Source organism: Haliaeetus leucocephalus, unplaced genomic scaffold (assembly GCF_000737465.1).
Source record: "Haliaeetus leucocephalus isolate CR32 unplaced genomic scaffold, Haliaeetus_leucocephalus-4.0 Scaffold195, whole genome shotgun sequence".
NCBI classification, from domain to species: domain Eukaryota; kingdom Metazoa; phylum Chordata; class Aves; order Accipitriformes; family Accipitridae; genus Haliaeetus; species Haliaeetus leucocephalus.
This window is the reverse complement of record NW_010972631.1, coordinates 7,436,430-7,455,148: the sequence shown is the minus strand read 5'-3', so window position 1 is coordinate 7,455,148 and position 18,719 is coordinate 7,436,430. Positions and strand designations below refer to the sequence as shown.

At 39.1% G+C, this 18,719-nt stretch overlaps 1 protein-coding gene across 1 annotated transcript in view; it reads left to right on the top strand.

Moving 5' to 3' along the window:
- The window catches only part of CD109 (CD109 molecule), a 77,939-nt gene extending 65,278 nt beyond the window's left edge, over positions 1–12,661 (top strand). Inside the window, exons 30-33 of the mRNA XM_010565775.1 lie at positions 4,911–5,047; positions 9,287–9,443; positions 9,864–9,966; positions 12,471–12,661. Coding sequence (XP_010564077.1) covers positions 4,911–5,047; positions 9,287–9,443; positions 9,864–9,966; positions 12,471–12,661 — 588 coding nt within the window. The remainder of the gene's footprint in view (positions 1–4,910; positions 5,048–9,286; positions 9,444–9,863; positions 9,967–12,470) is intronic.
- Positions 12,662–18,719: the final 6,058 nt, after the last annotated feature.

The window sequence follows — 18,719 nt, the reverse complement described above, 5'->3', positions numbered from 1 at the left end:
TTCCTTTGGCAGGTCTGGTATTGTAAAAGAAAAAGCACTGATGCCATTTGAATGAGATTTCTCTTTTTCCCAGACACAGACTAGATCTGGGTCACATTTAATAAATCAGATAGCATATGACATTGCGATCACATTTCTTCAGCTGGGTTTCATTGTCTTAGGCCCGCCAAAGTAAAGTGGTGAGATTCACTGTTCTGGGATTTGACTTTCTGGCCAAATGTAGCATGTCAAAACAGTAATTCATTTAAATATCACAAAACACAAGATTCGGTCCATTAATGGAAAAGGCTGCTTTCCCAACAGAATGGATTCTTAGAAAAAAAAAACATTATTTTTTTGTGAAATCTCACTGTCTGTGTGTGCGAGTTGGCAGTGCATTCACTCTTGACCCTGCAGGATCTCATAAAATGTATTTATTTTGGTTAGTAGAATTGCAAAAGCAGACATTTACTTGTAGCTTTGTGGTCCTGCTGTCAACAAAGTCTCCTAGCTCATCCCTTCATTTTGTGGGCATGTACTATGGCACTGAGAAATGGGCTTGGCAAATGCCTCACAAATTTGGTGTGGCCCGTGCCTTCTGGAAGGAAGGAGAGTGCCACTGATATTCACGACTAGCAAAGAGGGGAGGGTGGGCAGGCTCAAGGAGGATGGGTATGGGCAAAGTGGATAGGTGAACAAGATCTCCTGGTCATGTATAGAAAGGGAGTGAGAAAAAACTGAGAATCACTTGTTACTCGTTATTGAAAAGCACTGACTGTTTTTTCCACTTGGTGTATTTTCACTAGACTTAGGCAAGGGACTGAATGTTATTCATTGTGGTGGTACTGAAAAATGTACACTGTGAAATGCACACATATTTCTCCATTACAGTTTGAGTGGATATTAAGTAGTCAGAAAGGGACAGAAATATTGGAGATGATTTCATTGAATTCATGCCCTCAGTCAAGCACATTTGTGCTGCTAGTTAAAGAACAAAAAGGATGGGGAAAGAGACATTGATTAGGGCATTATAAAGGAGTCATGTTTTTTGAAAGGTAGTGCAGTTGATTGGGTCAGATACTGTTACAAGCATCTCTCATGCAGAAGATTAGCTTTTAGTTTTCTGTTCTTGGGCCTCTCACCAGAACTGGTTGCAGTATGACAAGACTGGAGCAGTTCTGCCTTTAGCTTTGGCAGCTGCTTCTTTAAAAGGGTTAAGAAGAAACGCAGTTGCTCGTTTTGTTGATTTAATGCTGGTTTCTGTATAATAGCCTTCTGTCCCCAAAGTAAAAGTGTATAAAGAAGGAGGCTTTAATTAAACTCTGTGTTGTGAAAAAGATTTTTCCTTCATTGTAATGAGAAATCAGGAAAGGAAAGTCAGACCGTAACAGCGATAACTGATTCCATGAAAATACTAGTTGATTGACCTGTTCAGTATGTGGTTTCAGACATCCTGCATTGGCAGTAAGTTCCCATTCATTAGCTTTTTCTGGCAAAAGTTAAAACAGCTTTGTTTCTGTGATGACAGATTGTTGAGGCACCGCCAGCTTGTCTTTACCAAACTTTCTGCATGCCTTTAACTGGCAAGCCTTCTAGATTGGCTTCATCCTTGGTACTGCCTTCTCCTGTGGAGCAGTTGTACAAGATAAATCTTCACTGTTGCACCACGGTTGTCCTGAGTGCCTGTACAGAATTGGCTCTGTACTCGCACAGCATGCTAAATTCAGCAATGCGGGGCAGGGCAACGGGAATCGTGTGTGTGGATTGAAAGAAGGAGCATAGCTTTCATATCAAGGAGTGAGAGACGTAGCAGCAAAAGCAAAAATCAGAAATTAAAGACTCCTCTGTTTGCACAGACTTGCTAGCCCATAACTGACTTGCTAACCTATAACTTGGACAAGCCCCTGTCATAGCTTTAAATTTGGACTGACAGTTTTCCCTTTGCTGCCAGAAGCTGTTGTAAAGGGACTATGATTTTCCAGAAGCACTCTTCATTCCCTTTTCCTTAGCCAAGCAAAATGCATGTTGGGGTCTTGCAAGGGGAGTTATTTGAGCCACTTTCTGATTATTTTTCTACCAAAATCAAAGAATCTGATCCCCTCCCTGCCCTGCCATGGGTTTTATCTTGATGACTGAGGGAACAGATAATGATTATTAGTTTGTATGTGAAAACTGTATGCAAACTTAGTGTTCTGTTGTTGGTGAAAATCGCTATTTTGCCAAATAATGTCAACTATTCTTTGATAGTATATATTTCCTTAGTTTCTTATATTGGATTTTGTCATTCTAGGGTTTTGAAAGTTGAGCTTTCTGATTCATCACACTGAGCAATCCATTCTCTTGTCCTCTGTCAGAGGTGGTGTCCCATTTGTGCCACAGCAAAGGGATGCTGCAGTTACATTCAACATCGCATCGGATGTTAATCAGTCTGAAGCACCTTACGATGTTTTCTCAGAGTTAAATTTCATTTTTGCTGTCTTTTATTGGGTATAAGTACACGAGTATGCTAGAGCAGATGTGCTGGGACAACTGATATACTTCATTATCCTGTATCCCATAGTGGCCAGTAGAGAGAGGATGACCAATGAAGGCTACTAGAACAGGACAAGCATGAAGTGATATCTGACTGGTATAGCCTCTTGTCCTTCACTGGTTTGCAACACAGGGTCTTCCCAATCCACAGGTCATCTCTGTGTGCTCTCTCTGGCTTGGTGGATATTTTCTTGATAGATTTTTTTTTTCTTCCATAAATATGTAACTTTTAAAATATGTCTAAACTTTTAACAACCACAGCTTCTTGCAGCAAGTAGTTCTGCAGGTAATGGTGTATTACATGAAGAAGCACTACCTCTTTCTCCTCTTGAATCTTCTCCCCTAGTTCTTATATTTGGAGAGAAGGCATAAGAGGGACTGTGTTGGGTCAGAGCAAAGCTCAGTCTAGCCTGGTGTTCTCTTTTTTCCACAACAGCCAGAGGTGGATGCTCAGGAGAGAGTATAAGGAGATAAATACATGTAATATATTACCTGACTGTCTTCCACCTCTTACCATGTATTATTTGAGACTTTCAGCTGGAGATAGTTTCTGTCGGCTTAGAAAATTTTGGTTCCATGACGTTGTCTGTTTTGCCCTTGAACGCTTGTACAGTTTAGTATCTGCAGCATCTTGTGGGAAGGAATGCCACTATTTAATCTTGCATTGCACGAAAAACTGTTTCCTATTCATCTTTCCAATGCAAGTCATTCTTCTGTAGACCTTTACTGTGTCCTTCTTCCAACTTACCTGTTTATGGCTGTATTTTCGTCTATTTTACCATTTCTTAAATGGTAAACAGATCTGGTAGTAGTCAGTTCAAACCCCATTATTGTGTACATAAAATTTTTTTCATTCTGCAACTCTTTGCAGTAATCCTAGTCTTTGCTACCTCAAATAAATTAGTATAATCAGCAAACTTTATCGCATCAGGATTCACCCTGTTTTCTACATCATGTACAGACATGTTTAATGGTGGTCACCCAGCACAGATTCCATTAGAACTCCACTCCTTTCATGTATGAACCTTCATTCCCACCCTCTATTTGTGTCTTTTAAGAGCCCTTTATCCCTTGGCAGCTTCTTGTTCTGGTACCTTTCACTAGTAATCTTTCTAACCACCTACATACTAATGTAACACCCAGGTAGTTTATACTAGACAGCTCTGTTGTCCGTGTTTTTTTCATTTGATTCAGGTAGCTGGTGGGTTTGTAGCAACAGCCTGTTCTCCAACATGTCTTATTTACTCATTTGTCCACTTATTTGACTCTTTATTACAGTTTCGACTGTGTTTTCTGGTACAGATAAGTTACAGATACCGAATTTACTTGATATCCACAGTTTTCTAGACCCTCAGTACTCTTAAAAATTGCTGTCACATTTGTCATCCTCCAGTCTGGTACTAAGGCAGTCTTTACCTCATCAAGTTCAATTCTGTAGGCAGTACAGCCTGGTTTTCAACTGTGTGATTTTCTGTCATGGCTGATAACGTGAGAGTACTCATTGGTTGCTCAATTCCAGCTCCAGCATTTCTGCTTTGGCTGTTGGCATTGATAATTTTATAGGATATTGAGATAATCAGGCTATCTCTAAATTATTCAGACCTCTTTTAAGGGCTTCTGGTTTTATCACTTTTCTACCACTGTTTCAAGCATCTGATACCTGTCTACACTAGAAGAATTGGAAACTCTTCAAACTGTGCCTAACAGATGAGCTTATTTTATATTAATGTTACTGTCCTGCACTGGACATCCTGTCATTCTTTCTTACTTGGCTCGCTTAGCAGAGCTAAGAGCAGAAAGGGTGAGAGCTCTGTCCTTGAGGCAGACTGAAGACTGTATCTTTGTCTTTGCACAGATGAACCAGATGATGAAACTACTTAACTGAAAGAAAACGGTGTTGTTCTGAGCTTGGAGTAACATGCTGTTCCTCATCTGTTTTGAGTGTATGAATGCTGTGACATGAAGACTGAAGACAAATTCTGTACATACGCTATCTATTTGCTCTTGCTCTGCTTTCATATACAGCCTGTCTGTTTTAACCCAGTCGGTGTCGGTCTGAAGTTTGCCTTTATTTGTCCCATTTCACGCTGTCAGGAAGTAGCTGCACACATTATAAACCAGCAGACAACAACTAGGGAGAAAATTGCTGGTTGTCCTAAAGCTCCCTTGTGTTTGCCTCAGTTGTGTCCTGCTAATTTCATTGGTTCTGCTGCATTACAGAGTGTTCAGAAAGGATATTTCTTTCAGAGAATTCCTATGAATCTCATGTGTGCAACTGTCAGATACAAGGCAATGTATCCTGTCTTGTGAGCACTCTGATGTTATACTGTTAGAAACTGTGTTTTAACCACAAAGATTTGCTTTACATGCCATCTAATGTCTCTGTTTGCAATTCACAGCTCAATGTTATTTACAACACAAAACACACTGATCAGAGGCTCCGATCTGTCCGAAAACAAGAAGCCTTTGACTTGAATGTTGATGTAAAGGATGACAAAGATGATAAAAACCATTTGACCTTGAATGTGTGCACGAGGTAGGTAATTCAATTGGAGCATCTCATACACTTCTTTGTCTATACAGCTTTCAAATTATTTCAAATGAGCTAAATTATCCATTTGTTTGTATGGATTTACTAATGTATGGGATATAAACATATAACTAAAGAGAATAAAAGAATTACTTTGTAAAAATGGCAGTAGTTAAGCTAAGATGCAATTCATAAGTCAATAAATAGAGTGATAGATCTTTTGTGCCAAATTGTTGCTGGCCAGGTGATATTTTTTTACTGGTATGTATAAAGATGGTGGTACCCTAAATGTTAGAGGTATATTATATGGAAGAGTTTGTGTGAAATACAAGAAGAGACTCAAAAGTTTCTTTGGTGCAAGTGCTTCTTAGCTATATGGAGAACTGTGGACAGACTTGAAAATTGAACCAATGTCTTCCACATTCTAATTTCTAGTAGCAGACTGTGACATACTGCCCATTACTCTTACCTTTCATAAACAGAATGCTTTGCTTTTGATCTAGAAATAGATGCTTTTTTTTTTGTAAAGAGAGAAGGAAGTTCTGAAGTGCTGAAAACACCACGAAATAGAAGCAATCGTTCTTTGGTCATCTCTATAAATAAACTTTGCTCAGAAAAATTTTGGCAGGAGTCAAAAATCCATGTTTACATAATGATAAATTCAGCTGGGGTTTTGTCTTATTGCGCAAGTATCTTTGTGGTCTTTCATTTACCAGTATGTCTTATAGTTATGAATTTGGTAACATAATATAATGTAATCATCATTCTAGAGTTGAAAGAGACGAGTTTTCCAGCCAGGCTAATTCTATTCTTTCTGCTGAATAAGGGAGGAGGGATTGCATCTGGGATGGTGTTTCTTGTTCAGTAAACACCTACTAAGAACTGAGCTGACACTGCTCAGTATCATCTCAGAGACCACAGAACAGCCACCAGATGTTACCTGGGTAGAATTTGGATCAGATGAGAACAGGTGACATCACTGAACAGTCATATTGCATATTCCTAGGTCAGCCAGTCATTAAACCAAGTTGTTTCTTTGACTGCTTTGCTGCCTCTTTTTCACTTGCTGTGGAAGTGTTTATACATGTATTTAAAAGAAATATATGAAGATGTTTGTTCTCTAGCAGTTTCTTCAGTATGCACTTCTTATTGTAGTTAAAGAGAACTCTGTATTCCACAGAAAACCCTATAGGACCCTATAGACCCTATCTCTTCATCTATATTTATGTTTTTTATCTTCTATCTTTTATTATCTACAAGGATGTTGAGATGACTACATTCTTTGTATTTTAGCATTTCATCTGTTTGTGAATGCTTCCTCTAGAAACACTGTTTTCTTCTTGTGACATTATAAGGGGTTCCTTGTAAATGCAAGATTTGCAAAGTACCACCTGATGCACAGTGATTACTCTTGCATTCCTTTCCTCCACATCCTCTTTTTTTGTTATTTATTTAAACTTTAAACACTGTATGCCTAGAACTATTTTTATGCTCTGCCTACCACAAGGGAGCTGTGACTGGAGATGGAGCCTCTAGGTGACACCGTCATACAAATAATCAGCTATAGTGAATATGATTTCAGTACAGAGAGGATTGATTTAATTTGGGAAATAGCCAGCAGGCAGGAAGCCAGAGCCCTGTTTTCATGTGTTTCTGGTAACCAGTTCAGTGATACAGATGGTGGGCAGGGACACTAGAATACATGAGAGCTCTTGAAATAGAATGGGATTGTTCTCTTTTAAAGTTTTCTATGAAGTGTCAACAGCTTTCTAAAGTCTAGCACAAACTCCTGACATGTAAAGGGCTTACATGATGGGTCTGGGATAAGTCTTGGCTGAGCATTCTGATTTTCTAGCTAAGACCTTTGGCTCAGGAATACAGACAGGAAAGGCTCCATCTCTCTGGGAAGGCTCTGGGGTGAGGATGTTTTAATTGCAAAGTGTTCCAAGGATAGGGGAAAATCTAGTGGCATTATAAAACTGCCCCAGGAGAATATTTGGAACATTAAGATCCCTCAACTCTTATCACGGAAAGTGAACTGGTATAAGTTCTAGTAAGTCTGTGTTTCTATTCTTTAGGCAGAGACTTTGTCTCTGATTGCTTGGCTTGATGCTAGTCATCCTCTTCTTTTTTTTTTCCCCTATATATTGCATATAATATATGCATTATCTATATTAAATTCCTGAATTAGTTTAAAGTTGGTCTACTTATAACCTTTACAACATGATGTGGCTTTCTGGTAGAGAAACCAAAGTAGGCAAATAAAGACTGCTGAAATCTCAACCAGTTTACGTAGCTGTATGTATGCATAGTCAGGTAATGGAGGCTGCAGCTTTGCAAGTTTTTTCTTTCTCTAATCTGCAGAATATGCCACCTTCTTTCAACCAGCTTGATAATGATTGGCCATGGTCATCTCAACTAGGTATCATTTATGACACTGGAGCAGATGATGTCTCATTCAAATTGAACTGATTCTTGATTAGAGGAGCTAACTCCCTGTCTGGGAGACAACCGCCCAGGGCTGCCAGTTTCTTCTCTGGTCAGTCTTGTTGCCTGCAAACCGTTTCCAGGCATGGGAAACTGATTGCTGATGGTTCTACTCACTCTCTGGTTTGTGCTTTCTGCCTACACTAGCTTGGTGTTGTTTTCTCCTCTTTGCATCATCTATGAGAGGGTCTAACACAGATCTTATATTGCTGAAGAGCTGAACCATAAAATTCAACTCAAAACATTCTCAGTTCTCTTCAGGTACAAGTTTCAAGTCTTCTTTCTTTCTCCTCCTGCTCATTCTTCTTGCATGGTGATTTTTTTTCTTTTTTAAGAGACCATGGAGTTGAGGAGACGCTACCAGGAGCCATTCCCAAGGCTGTCTCTCTTCTTTGTTATGAGACCCAGATCCTCATAACTTCTAGGGATATATCTTACTCACTTCTTGACAACATCAAGGTGGTTTGGTTACCTGTTGGTATTTTGGTAGCACCCCAGGCTGGCTAGACAGCTTGGGTATTTTCCTCCCCTCTTATTGGTAATTATGCAGAAATAATTACATCCAGTTCCAATTCAGTTATTCATTTTCAATAGCAGCTACTTTGGCACAGCACGTCATCCAACAGATGTTTTCATTTGATTCCAATGTCATGAGCCAACTGAAGTCAGCAGTTGTGCTGTATTTCTTTCAAAGTCATATCTGCATTCAATCAGCCATGCTGCCAGGCTTAGCAGCATGCTTTGAAAGCAAGTCTTCCCTTTTTTTAAACCATCCAGCTCTACAAAGAAATAGTTTTACTCAATTATTTTCAACTACTGTCAGGCCTTCAAAATGAGGTTTGGAGACACTTCTATTCTAGTATGACAAAAATCACTTACCCTCCATGCCAAGGGGAGGGGGGGAAACTCTTCTGCCACCTGCTTTATTTAAAGCAATACAATCTTTTGCAGGTCATTTAGGTATCACTTGTAGCACAGAACACCATAAATATGTTTTGATAGTTCTGTTGTGCACCATAGTAGGTAAGGTTTGCTCAACAGAGCAAAGCTTTTTAGTCCAGCATCTGATTCTCACATTGGAAGAAGATGTAATAATAAGGGTTATTTAGGAAAAAAGAAGGAACTCAACTTACTAAATCTTCTTTTTCCAAAACTGGATGAATAACATGGCTATGCATTTTAAAACTGGAACTTTGAGAAATAATCTGATGATGACTTTGTTAATGGAACCAGCAATCTCTATGAAAGAAATATAAAAAGGTTTGGGAGACTTTTGTGGTGTACACCCTTATCTTACCCTCCAAAAATGAATAAAAGCAAAACAATGCATCCATAAGAGGAAATATGTATATTTCAGTTCAAGAGTTCCTACAGCCATTGCTGAATTACTTCTTTTGAAACGTGTTTAACTGCAATATTTCCTGCATATTTGTGATGTAAACCTGCACTTATAGATGCCAATGGAAAGCTCCTAGTGGTGCCAGTGTAGTCTCTCATATGATTTTAGTACTGTAGTTTTCTCAGTGCTAAACCTGCTTTTGCATATGTGGTTGAATTTATCAGGCAGAATAATAGAGAAATCAATTATTATCTCTTTATTGTTAGAGATTTTCTTATCGACATTTTGTTCCATTTGTTTCTTAAGTGTTCTTCAGGATTATTGCTTCCGTAGTTGGGATTTAATGATCGAACAGTTTCTTTGAAGATTGGGCTACTGTGTTTCTACTAACAGTTTCTTTGTCTCTGTGTTTTGAAAAGGTACTTGGGTTCTGGCACAGCTCCCAATAGTGGTATGGTCCTCATGGAGGTTGGCTTACTCAGTGGTTTCTCTGTGTCACCAGATTTCATTCCATTAGACAATACAGTTAAGAAGATGGAAAAGGACAATGGGAAAGTCAACCTATACTTAGACTCTGTAAGTTGAAAATAACAAAGAAATGTGTTTGTAGTGGTGTTAATCTTAACTCTGCCATTGTTTGGTTTAAATTTGGAAAGACATTATGATTCTCTTTTTTGGGGAAATCAACATCTGCTCTTCGCGTTGAATTAATAGTTCCACTGTTTTTTAGTGAGACTGTTTGGATAGGTACAACTCAGTTATATTTGTAAGGAGTTTCTAGATTAGGCCTTTTAAAAATCATACATAAAAAGGCAGACATTTGAAGAAGCCTGTAATGTGGCCAAAATGACTACAAATGAGATAAGCATCTTTGTATACATCCTGACTCCAAGTCTTTAGAAATGAAGTGGACTACTGCTAAGCTAGAAGTCCCTACGTCTAACATGAAACCACCATCACCAGGGTTCTCAGGATGTTTCTCTTCTGTTTTTCCAGCTAAATGAAACACAGGTTTGTGTGGATATTCCGGCTGTGAGAGACTTCAAAGTGGCAAATATCCAAGATGCTTCAGTGACTGTAGTGGATTACTATGAACCTAGTAAGTGTCAGTCATTCCAAATGGATCTTAGTGATTCAGAAGTTTAAAAGAAATTTCTTTTTGTGGAAGTAGGACAATTTGTAGTGAAGAGAAAACTGCATCAATCTGAAATTTACTTTTTTAATTGAACTGCAGCCTTTTTGGACATTGATATGCCAAATTTCCTAACAAATAGTAGTGTTTTCCCATATATACATTTACTGTCCTAATGGGTTGGTTCCTCAGCTGGTGTGAATTGTCATAACTTAATTGTCAGCTGGTATAAATTGGCTTCAGTCTGGCCCAATGTGTTCCCAAAGCTACCAAAATGAAGCAGGAACTTCACTGTGGTTCACTTACCAAGTTAATGATTATCTTTCAAGTAGCTTTTCCATCTGTTTCTTGTTTAAGCTAAGAGTCCTTCACTGGAGAAAATGCTAGGGTCTTGATTTCTATAGTTATGTAAAAAAGATGTACATGGGAAAACCAGTTTCAAAGTTGTTTGGGTTGGGTTGGTTGTTTGGTTTGGGGTTTTTTTTGTGTGTGTAGAGTGTGTTTTAGAGAAAGACAGCAATGTACAAAGCTCTTGGGCAAAATGAAAAGCAAAGAAAGATTACAAGCTGCTGGAGGAGATATTAGAGAGGTTTTCATTACACCAGCCAGCTGAAACATTATTAAGGATTTGGGCTTGGTTTGAGATAAAGGCGTAAAAAAATTGTATAGGCAACTTTCTTCATGTTGGTTTGTTTTAGCACAAAACAAAAGACAACCAAATATGCTCTGATGTGTACTGCTGCAGCTAGATGAAGATCACGTTTATTCTATGTAGGCTGAAATGTTTGTTTAATCACAGAATTTTAAACTAAAATAGGAAATTAGCAGATGTAACTACACTGTCCATTAACCTAGAGCATGTTTTAAGGCCTAGTGGCTTAACAAATCAGAGCAATTTTTATTTGAGACAAACACATAACACTTAGAATCTATGGCCAAAACCAACTTCCACATGCTTCAACTCAGGACCTTGTCTTCTATAAGAATGCTATTAGATAGGCTAATGAATATGTGTATTAAAAAGTCACATATAAATGCACGTGTCAACATTTTTATTCTGTTTAAATATATTTAGTATCCATCAATATTCAATCAATATTGATTTAAAGATATGAATTAATATCCTTAACGACTAAAATTTGTGTGACATAGCACTGCAATAGAAAGCTTTAACTTTAAGAAAAAGATTGCCTCAAATATTATTTTACAGGACACCCTTCCTATTACTATGTAGCATAGACATATGATTGGTCAACGTATATACATATGCCATGATTCTAAGTTCTCCTGAGAGATCTCCTTCCTATCTGGTACAGGAACATGCTTTTATTTTAATCTCTTATTTTCCATCACTCTCATAGTTCGTGACCCAAGCTGCCGGTGTATATTTTATGTGATGGTGACAGTCAGATTCATGTAATATTCAGAGCTGGGAGATGTCTAAGGAGTCCTCATGCTCTGGCATTTATCAAAAAAGTTACGTCTATGTGGCAGATACTACAAGCGGTGTAGGTATAAGAACTGGCTTGGATGCTAATACAGCAGTGCCAGCAAGGAGATCTGCCAGGGTTAATATACATAGCTACTCAGCACAAATGACTGCAGCTTCTCTTACCTGACTTTGTTCAGAGCTTGTTGGGTGTCATTGTTGGGTAAACATTTTGGTGCGCAGAGGTACATCTTTTATTTTATTTTTCTTTAATATCTTGAGGCTTGAAAGGAAACTGAGTGTCATTTCACTTAAAAAATACTAATGATAAAAAAAGAAATTGCAGTGTCCCTAGTTGGAATGAAAACCTTCAAACCAAAAAACCCACTTATGGGAATGAAACTTTGCAAAAGCTTGTTCTGTGAGCAATTACCATGCATTGATGTTTTTGAAATGAATATGATTTCCCAGGCTTCTAGTCTGTTTGGCTCTGTAGCAGCCCTTCAGGTTGAGGGACTCTTAGCTTAGACAAGGAATGGGGGAGCAAAATACAGGAGCAGGGGCTAGGTGAGGTGGGCAGTCCCAGATTAAGGAAGCTGAAGCTCCCAGACATAATAGTGAGAGAGAAAGAGTCAGTTATGAGAGACCTAGCTCTTAAATGTCATTGCCAGTAACCTGCCAGGTAAAGCACCCGAATTTCTTTGTCATGGGGGTTGCTGTGTAGGTAGGGGCAAAATTCCTTTTAAAATGTTTGACCAAGGTTTGTGAACAGATTGGGTCTAACAGTTGAGATTGAGTCTATGAGAGTGTGCCTGTCACCAAGCATTTGCCTGAATATATTGAGAAGATTTTGATGTTTTGGGAGAAGAAAAAAGATTAATGCCTAGGCTTAAAAACCCACTCTGAGAAGTATTTTGCAGTGTATGACAAGGTTTGCATCAGAGTTTAGTGCATCCTTTAAAAAATGCTTTCTTTGTGAAGCTAATTTGTTGGTCAGATCTCAGAAGTTCATTAACTAATGTTAACTAACCTTTCTGAACAGGGAGAAGAGCGGTGAGAAGCTACAATTCAGAAGTAATGCAAAGTATAACCCCTTGTGACTTCTGTGAAAGTGATTGCAGTCTTTGTCACCGAGATGGTTCTCCAGCCTTGCTTCAGCACTCTTCGTTGGCCTCCTTGTTCTGTGTGCTGTTTGTCCTTCATGTAAACTTGCTGTGCAGTTGGGTGCTGTAAAAGGAAACAGATTATGTTTCATATCTAAGGTTTCCATAAATTATCCAAAGAAAATTTTATGTTCAGATACCAGCCCGTCTTTAGTGATTACAGTGACCAAACTCCTGCTGCGTTCAGGGAGAGCTGGGCTGGCCCATATGGTAAATTTCTGGCTGTGCCAGAAAACTTCTTTAAGTGTCTGCTGGAAAAACTTTCCAAGTGTTAGTTTCATACTGAAGTTATTTTCTGAAGAAGCACAGAGTTACCGAAAAAGCAGTCTGAGAAAATACAAACCTAGCTCATGTTCCCGCTCCCTTTTTACCCCAGCTTTCAATTGTGCTTGTTTTTTAGGGATGTATGTTAGTTTACCGTGCTTTTCTGAAACACTGTCTGCTTCTATGTCGGGGTGTTGGTAGGCAGAGCACTAGGACCTTGGTATCAGAGCTTGCTTTCTTCTGCTCTGCAGACATGACACTTAACATTAATACTGAATTTCTCCGTATGCTCTCATGGGGAATAATATGAGAAATAAAAGGAGCTGGCTTCAGAGCAGAGACAAGAGCCAAAAAGTGCTGCATTCACAAACTGCTGAATGCTCCAGAAAATTGTCAGTCTTTTTTTATCATTACAGAGAAGCTAGGTGGATTTTTTGCCAATTCATAAGCTAATCATGTTTGAAAATAAGGCCTCAGGATGTTCTCAAGCATTTTACTCTGAAAGGCTTTTACTGTAAATGCATCAAAGATGGAGTCTATGTCTGAGACTTTATTTTTCCAGGGTTATTCAGAAAGAAAACTAATTCTCATTCCATGTGAGAATGCTGGTGTCCACTGGCATATTTATGGCCAGCAGGTTGAAGGTTGCTTTGATCGTTTTCTGGTTTTTGGAAGTCTTCTAGAAATGTCACTCTGGGGCATCATTTGTGTCTTGCGTTTGCAGTGTCATCTTTTCAACGATTTAAGTGGCATAACCCTAAAGGGCTGTTCGCTGCTCTCTGTGCCCTGTCGTCTGGCTGGCCCTGGGTGCCGTCTGTGCATGCAGCTCCTGTGGGGGGTTGGCGGGAGAGGCTTTTCGGAGGTGTGGGCTGCACATGCATTCAGTCCAGCAAAACAATTGACGTGGTTGCTTAACTTTAAGCACATCCTTGTATGCTTAAGTGCTTTGCTGAAGTGGGGTGGAGGAGGGGGACGCTGAAGAGCAACAGGCACTTTTACACCCAAACCTGCTCTTTGCACATGGGGAGAATTACAGGTCTCTATGAATGCGGAAACACGTGAGCTTGGGAGCTCTTTGCTCCTGAGTGAGTGTGTGAACGTCTTCCCTGTCTGGCAGCCAATTTATCCTTCTTGAACACTGCCTGTGATATCTAATACTTACTTCTTTTTGATCAGGAAGCCAAGCTGATAACATTCCTAGTTACTAAAATGAAGTTAATAGCTGTCATGCTGACTAGTGGAGGTAGAAATCTTAAGGCTATTGATTCCCTTTCTTTTATGCCTTTTTGAGACGGAGTGTGTACGTGTGCACATGTAATAATATGGCAGTCACTTTCCTTGAGCAATTTCTAATTGTTATTCAAATTTTGGTACTGCTTCAAGTGTATATATTTTTATTTTATGCTCATCTATACTTTTGTTCACAAAGGAAATTAGTGGATGGTAGCATGGGAAGAGGCCTGAACTTCCTGAACTGGCTGCCTTCTAATACCAAGGTATAGGTTTTTAACTGCAAAGCTAGTTTAGGTGGGGTTATTTGTTTTACTTTAGCTGTATTTAGAATTTACAATGTTTTTCACAAACTTGGGGTTCTGTTCTGTCTCTCTGGCAGAGCTTAGGCCTGGTTCTTTGTAGTCAGTTCGTGCTTTTCACTTGTGCTTGGCGCACTTTGGATCTAGCCCTTTGAATAGTTGATTAGTGCCTTAGCGTGAGTGCCTGTGCTGCTCTGACCCACGTGAAGCAACACCGTATTTATTGAAATCCAAAGCACTGCTTAGTCAGTAGGATGCAGGATCTGACCCTCTGTAAGTCATGCCCTTGGTTACAGGGGTCCAAAGCTAACAGAAACCAAGATACAAACTGAAACACATCTTTGCATCTCAAATCCTTTACCCATGTGTGGGAGGATAGCTTGAATTGTGCCAAGTGTAAGATCTGGAGAACACTCACACTCTCAACTGGGATGTGTTTTGCTGTGGGTTTGATTTCTTAGTGACCTATGAAAGCAGGTGTTTTGCCTTTGGGGACAGCAGCCTTGACATGTCGTTTGCCTCCATTTAATGTAATTTCAAGAACCCAAAGCTCACATACTTTCAGTTTTTACTATATGAAGAGCTTCTAAGAGGGACATTGCTACCTGATTAATCTTAGGATAAAGAGGCTTATTTTCTAAACAAGATGTACTGGAGATAAACTACTCTTTTGCAGTAGATAGTAGGAATAAATCAGTTTTATTTTGCAGGCAGTCCCAGCTTCCTGAGTATCCTCCAGAAAAATGGATTTAAACTGCTCAGCCTAATTTCAGGCAGTGCAGCTTTTATTAGTATTCCCTTCCATTTCTTTTTGAGACAAACACCACATGTTTTTAAATGACTCTTGGCTGCCTTGCACACCCCACTAAGAAGCATCAGTCATAATGCACCATATCATGGAAATTGTTGGAGTCAACGAACAAGCATCCTCTTTTATTTTATTTTTTTCTATAGAGCAGGTATATCATTACAGACACCCAAATCTGCCTCTGTACTAAGTTATTTTAGGAACAGTGTACATCACATGACTTTAAACAAATGTTTACACCGGGTGGCCTTTAACATTACTACACCGATGCCTTCAGTCACTTTGCAGTTGCAGCTAGTGCTTTGAATGAGTTGCAGAGGATAAGTTTTGTATTGTGTGTTTGCAGTGAATGGAACAGAGGAAAGGGAGTATTACATGGCATGATGACTTTTTTTTGTTTTCCTCATCACCATATGTAGGAACCTTTACACAAATGCTCAGCATACATATTTTTCCATTGCCCTGGAAAGTCAGTTTTTGATGTTAGAAGGGCTATGTTCCCAGTGAAGGTATTAGGAACTCTTTTAGCAAAAAATCTTTAGGAGCTCTTTAGGAGCAAGGTCTTTAAGGAGCTTTAAGGTGTGGTCTAAAAGCAGGCAGAAAAAGGTATTTCGTGATGGAGTCTTCATGTTGCATTGCCTGAACATTTCTGCATGGTTCCTATTTCTTTGAAATCTGAGTATTCTCTGGTGCTTCCCGTGCCTTTTTCAGCTACATGCTGTCAATGGACATGGTCTGTACAGGGCCATTAATACGCTATTAAATCAGTAAGATATAATCATTTATTTAGGATTGAGTTTAAAAAAGAAACGATAATGCATTTTAAAGTATCTCCCGCCCCCAAATGCTACCTTTGCTGTCATCCATGATCTTAGCCCAGGTTTTCTGTACAGGTTTCCCTGTGGGTGTCATCTAGAAGCGTTCTGTACCGAACGCTGTTGTACGGAGCAGGGAACGAGTGCTGCCGAAGGGGTTTACAGCACCTCGGAGTCTGCACGCTGGGCCAGCTCGGTGCCTGCTGTGCTTCCCAGCATGGCACTGCTGTGCTCCCATTTACTTCACAAGCAGGAGCTTGTGGCTTGTAGACGTCAGTGGCACGTGATAACAGGGGGAAGTGGCTGGACTGGTGCAGGAGAAACAGAAGAGCCAAGGTCCAACATTAGGTGCCTCTCTTTTGCCTTGAAAGTCACTGTTGAAAACTGGACCTAAGATTCAAAAATTGGTTTTAATCAGTTTTCAGAATATTATCCTAGCAGTATTTCTCCAAATGTGTTGTTCAAGTTGGTATGAATATTGACAAAATTTGGTTTAAGCAGACTCCTGTAGAAAGCATATATATTTACATAGCCATTCTATAGGCTCCAATGTATGACAGCGTGCAATGTGTGTGCAATTAAAAACATACAATATCTTCACAAAGTGCCCAAACCAGTGTCACTGTGTGATGTTCTGTTTTTCAAAATACACAGTTAAGGTTTTAGGAAAGATTATATTTGGAAAGCAACTGGTACCTAATGGCATAATTTTTCTATCATCTCAAACACTAAGAAAGAGTATTCAGTTTTAATTCTAATGGCCAATAATATTTCCATTGTAGCCTTTCTTCTTCTACTATAAATCTTTACGCAGTGAACCATATTTAAGTGTTTAGTCCTCTAAATACACAGAAGATTTTGAAATTAGATGTTCTCACTAGTAATTTATCCATAAAATATAACAGCAGTATGTGATCAAGTCTTTTTAGTTATTATTAGATTCTCCTTTTCCCCATGTCAAAATATTTGACTTCAGTGTTGTTTCTTATTCAGTTTATTGTATTTTTGTGTGCCACTTGGAAATATCATTGCACTAAAGCTATTCTATGCAATAAAATCTGACAGTGTGCTGTGTTAGATCAATCCAGTGATTATTTTTCCTAATGGATAGCTTGTTATTTTCAGATGTGTATGAGCATTAATTGCTTATGTGCTACATTTGATTCACCAGAACTCCAGTGTTAAGATTTCTCTTTAATTTCAAATCATACATTCTATTTCTGTATTTCTTAGTGGTTACCAAAAAGCTTCATCAGCCTTGTTCAGATCTTATGATGTTATATTATGAATTGATTTTTCTGTGTTTTTTAGTACTGTTAGGTTGGGTGGGATACTAATATGAGGAAGAAAATACAAAAAATGCTAGCTCAAAGAAGTACCATATAAGCAGGTGTAATGTACCATACATTAGCTGTCCTACTGGCTATTGCATCTCTTCTTTTTCCATATCAGGCCTTAAGCAATTTGAACTAAAAGTCTTGGCTGCCTTGAGACGTAGTCAGATGCCCACTTTGATCTAGTTTAGGATCATCATACGCATTTCCACTTTTGATCAAATCAGAAATGGTAGAAAAAGAATGCTTTTATGAGCTGTTTTGAGCGAACAGAGGTGAACTAACATGCCAGCTGTGCAAATTGCTTTTGTCTTTTCAAATAATAAGGCAAATGTTAAGGAACCAGACTGTTTCACAGGATTTTGCAAAATTGTCATTGATTTATTTTTCTTCAAATAAAGTTTGCAATAGCTATTTTTAAATTCCATTAAAGATGACTTTTAATAATATATGTCTAGTGTTTGCTTGTTTAACCATACAGCTGCCTGTAGTAGATCGCAGTTTCTGTACTGGGTCGACCACTGCCCGTCCTCAGCGTGTCTCAGAGGCTGCCTCACCTGTGTTTTAACGCTCGTAACTTGAAGAAGTGGTGCAGTGGTGACTTCCATGGTCAGGCTGCTAACTGCAACCTGACAGATCATTGTTTGGGACTTTTCCAACTTGGGGGTCACCACATTTTAAAAGCATATTATTGTAGGCAACGTGAAGTTATTAGAAGCTTTGCCGTTAATGTCAACAGAAGTAGTATACCTAAGGTTATGGGATGAACTCAGAAGGCAGGTCCTTTGTGATCATGGAGAACCTCAGGAACTGTATTTTCTGTGAACAGGAGCAAACCTTTCAGATGATACAGAGCTTAGTGCTGTTCGGGGCCTGAAGTGGCAGTAAATGAGCTCCAAGTAATCTGTATACCAAAGCATTTTATAAAAAACCTAATTGAATTGATGTGCAATTTTTTTTTTTTCCAGGTGAACTGCTATTTTAATTGTCATTTTTCATGCTTTTAGAAGTTTGGCCTCCATGACCCTACCTTTCCCTGATTCTCCTCACAATTCTCTCACCGTTCCTCCTGCCTGTCCCTGGAAGAGCTTCCTGGCCCATTTTGGCTTTGAGGTCAGGTTCTGCTCAGCCTTGCTCACCTCTTTTACCCTGACCTCTCAGCGGTCATGAGCTCAGCAACCATCCCAGTGCTGATGTCTCACAGATCTACCCTTTTGTCAAGACTAAAATCCTGTTTGGTCTCACTTACAGATAAATAGCTATCAACTCAAACTCAGGGTGGATAAAGGATGCTTGGGACTTGTCAGCACAGATCTATGAAGCTGACATCATGTTTAACCTACCTGATAGTTTTCTATGATGTGAGGATTGGCTG